The sequence below is a fragment of the Setaria viridis genome, chromosome 8 (assembly GCF_005286985.2).
Source record: "Setaria viridis chromosome 8, Setaria_viridis_v4.0, whole genome shotgun sequence".
NCBI classification, from domain to species: domain Eukaryota; kingdom Viridiplantae; phylum Streptophyta; class Magnoliopsida; order Poales; family Poaceae; genus Setaria; species Setaria viridis.
In genome coordinates, this window is record NC_048270.2 from 39,782,471 (window position 1) to 39,786,554 (window position 4,084).

The 4,084-nt window shown below is 55.9% G+C and overlaps 1 protein-coding gene across 1 annotated transcript; it reads left to right on the top strand.

The window, feature by feature from the left end:
- The first annotated feature begins 494 nt into the window (after nucleotides 1-494).
- LOC117834662 (uncharacterized) lies at nucleotides 495-3,143 on the top strand. Its single transcript, XM_034714193.2, has one exon. It carries the CDS (start codon nucleotides 541-543, stop codon nucleotides 2,932-2,934), a length of 2,394 nt encoding a protein of 797 aa, XP_034570084.2. The 5' UTR covers nucleotides 495-540; the 3' UTR covers nucleotides 2,935-3,143.
- Nucleotides 3,144-4,084: the final 941 nt, after the last annotated feature.

The following is a 4,084-nucleotide window of genomic DNA, read 5'->3' on the forward strand; positions in this document are numbered from 1 at the left end:
TAGAAACACCAACCGGGATTAAAGACCCCCTTTTATCTTGGTTGGTAACAAGGGCTTTAGTCCCGGGTGGTAACACCAACAAGGATTAAAGGGGGGTATTTAGTCCCAGTTGGTCTTAGCACCCGAGACTAAAGGGTCCCCACGGGTGGCTGATTTTTTCAACCAGGACTAAAGGGTCTCCCACGGGTGGATGATTTTTGACTCAGGACTAAAGGCCTCACTTTAGTCCCGGTTGGTATTTGACCTAGGATTAAAACTCCTTTAATCATGGGCCTACTTTAAATCAGGACAAAAGGGGGCGCATGGAAAGTCTGTTCTCTACTAGTGGAGGAAGAGGTGGAGAATTAGTGGTGGCACCTTGGGACGAACCGGTGGAGGGAGGCGAGGGTTTTAGGTGAGGACGATGAGGTGGCACCACTCCCTTTTCCCCGATTCCTCCAATCTGTTGTGCGAGATGCTTTAACTGTCTCTATATAATTGATATGGTTAGATATGTCATTCCGTGGTAGCACCTCGCGATCACAATGTGTGCCTCTATATATGTTGTGCCAATGCAGTCCATTCGAGGGGTACCATAGCGTGGCTGACCTACTTAAAATGAAAGGCCTAGACCACTTCTGCAACAACACAGTCTACCCCTATGTTTACAACCTGACTTCCTCTTACACCGACCAGAACAATGAGGCCACCATGGTGACCACCACCTTGGTCATGTTTATGCTGGCCGTGTTCTTCTTCAACCTCAACCTCTTCAGCCGCTTCTCGGACGTGAGCGCAATTCTCAACCCTAGCGTCCGCCTCTTCCTCTCCACCTCCCTGTCCCTCTTCCTGCCGGTCATGTCCTACCTCTTCTCCGAGGCCAAGAACCAAGGTGCAACCATGGCTGCTAGTACTAGTAGCTCCAGTTATGGCCCGCTCGGCGACGAGCTGTCACTTCGAGCTAGGACGATCCTCATGTGGATGCTTCTTGTGGAGCTCCTCCGCAAGAAGGTGGAGGCCGTCCTGGTCAACGTGGGCATGCAATGGTACTCAGGCGCCATCGATCGGTTCGCCCGCATTGTTTGGCTCGGCTACCTCGTCTTCTACAATCTCAAAAGCCCTGGCAAGAAGGCGATCTACGGCACCTTATGGGTCCTCACTGCTGCCAAGTTCCTGCAAAGGGTCGTGGTCAAGATGGTGCTGGAGCGTTCCTTCGCCTACGGAAGGAACACCCAGCTGCTCAACTCATACATGGCCCAGATCATCCAACAACAAGAGCAAGAGGAGCACGTGGAATCGTTGGAGCTCTTGAAGAACTGCAAGTACACCGTGATGAGAGAAGACAACCTGGAAAGGACGGCTGGTCGGCATGGCTACCAGGTCGAGCTGAAGAAGGCAACCGTTGTCACCATTGGTGACATTTGGACGCAGGCAGCAGCCGAGCCGGACAGCCTCCTCCGGAGAGAACACCTCAGAAGGCTCTGCCTCTCCTTTGCTCTCTACAAGCTGCTGCGCCGGAGGTTCGAGGACATTCCCACAACAAGAGAGGAGACCCGGAACTGCCGGAACCTCATCTTCAAGGGCATGTTGAAGGAGGAGGCGGAGCAAGGTGCCGAGGTCGCACTGTTCCAAGTCTTCAACGATGAGACCCAGTTCGTTTGCGAGTACTACCATTCCGTCCTACCCGTCGTGCTGTCCGACCCTTTCTTCTTCCTAGCCAACTACATCTTGTTTCCCATTGTAGTTTGTGCCTTCTGCCTCCTAACATTAATCATTTGCGGCAATGGGAGCGTGGTCTACGCCTACCATAGCATCAAAAGTGACAACTACATCATAGACACTGGCGCGATGACGCTGACCAGATGCCTCCTGAGAAACATCACCCATTCACCCGCGGTGCTATTCGCCAGCATCGACCTCGGCACCACCACTCTGCTTATCCTGGCCTTCGTCTACGAGGAAGTCGTGGAGGTCCTCGTCTTTATCCTCTCCAATTGGCTCATTGTGTCGCTCCTCTGTGAGTACACTGCCAAGCTCCACTGGCGGCAGAGCCGCATCCTATGTCGGCTCATCCGCGGCATCCTGTGGGTGCGAAGCATGCTAAGCCACCCTAACCTCTGCTTCAAGCAGCTCTCCGTGCTAGGGTTCTTCCAACTGTCGTCGCCTTCGCCCTTCATGGTGCCAACCAAGGCAGTGCCCAAGGAAGTAACGAAGTCAATCGTGGATTATCTGGTGGCTCACTTGGATGTCTATGGCGTCGATGGCCATGCCGACCCTCTCAATTTGGCCTGGTCCTCCACACTTCAACTGGAGAAGCACAGGGCATACCGTCCCCTGCTCTTGCCAGTGTGTGAGAGCAAGAGCATTGCTGAGTTCATCCTCACCTGTCACATTGCCACCGCCCTAATGGAGGTGAGGTACCCACAGGACGAAAAGGAAATGGGATCTCATAGCAAGGTGGCGATAACACTATCCAAGTACTGCACTTACTTGGTGGGCTTTTACCCGGGGCTTCTTCCGGACGACAAGAATGGGACAGAGCACACTTACAAGAATATGAAGGAGGACATGAATAAGGAGCTTGGAGGGTGCTGGCGGTACCACCTGTCGCTGCAGGGAACCAGGTACAAGAGGCTGATGGAGATCGGCAAATCGCAGCGAAAGACCATGACAATGGTGCACAACGGGGCCAAGTTAGGGACAGCACTGATCGAGAAGGCCGAGGAGAACAATGAGGCGCGTGAGCGCGTGTGGGAGCTGCTGAACGACCTTTGGACGGAGGTCATGGTGTATGTGGCGCCATCGGCCGGCGACCTCCACGTGAAGGCCCACAAGGAGGCGCTGGCGCGCGGCGGTGAGTTCATCACCGTGCTCTGGGTGCTGTGTACGCACACCGGCATGACCAGGCCGGCCGTCGCACCGTGGGAGGCAGCACGTCGTGCGTTTGAACCATAGAGCATTGGCTTCCCGTGTGTGCCGATGTTTCGTCTGACATGCTTCATCCTGGTACTAATCCTAACACTAGTACCGGGTCATAATATGTGACGTGAATGCACGGGTTGATGCCAGTAATTCCTAAAGAGATGTGCTGAGGCCCGGGGGTGGCGTGCTGGCTTAAAAGAATGGAAAGAAACGTAGATATGGCACACACATGCTTGATCTCAGTCGATGCTTTAACTGTCTCTATAAATTTGATGTGGTTAGATATGTCATTCTGTGGTAGCACCTCGCGATCACAATGTGTGCCTCTATATATGTTGTGCCAATGCAGTCCATTAGAGGGAGTATCGTAGCATGCACTACAGGATATAGCAGCTTTGCCGAGTGCCCCCCAAGAACACTCAGCAAAGGGTTACACTCGAAAAACGACACTCGGGAAACTTTCTACCGGCAAACGCTAGTTGCCTAGTGTTTTTTGTCAGGCACTCAGCAAAAAGTTGCCGAGTGCAAAAAAACACTCGGCAAACTTTTTTTCGAAAAAATAAAGAAAAGAGGCACGACGCCACCGCCACGATCCATGCCCGCAGAGCACCACCATCCACGCCCGCACCACCAGCACCGCCACCGCCATCATCCACGCCGGCCGCCGCCACCACATTCCACGCCCGCACCACTAGCACCGCTGCCACCACCATCGACGCCCGCCGCCACCGCCACCATCCACGCCTGCCTCCACGGCCACCATCCACTCTGCGAACGGATCCGGCCACCACCATCCATCCATGCCACCACCACCATAGCCATCCATCCACGCCCCAGATCCGGCCGCGGACGGCCGCCACCGGCCGAATCCGGTAGGGGGAGGGCCTGAGGGGAGGGGCGCCGCGTAGAGGGAGTTGAGGGAGGGGAGGGGCATGGCACGCAGAGAGGGAGGAGAGGGCACGACGGTGTCCGGATCCAGCCAGGAGAGGGAGGGGTGCCGCCCGTCGGAGAGGGAGGGGAGGGGCGCGGCGCGTAGAGAGGGAGGAGAGGGCGTGGCGGTGGCCGGATCTAGCCAGGAGAGGGAGGGCTGGAAAGGGAGGAGAGGGAGGCGAGGGGGCGGCTCGGCCGTGGCTCGCGGGGAGGGTCCGGGTGCGGGAGGGAGGGGAAGGGGCCAGGTGTGGGT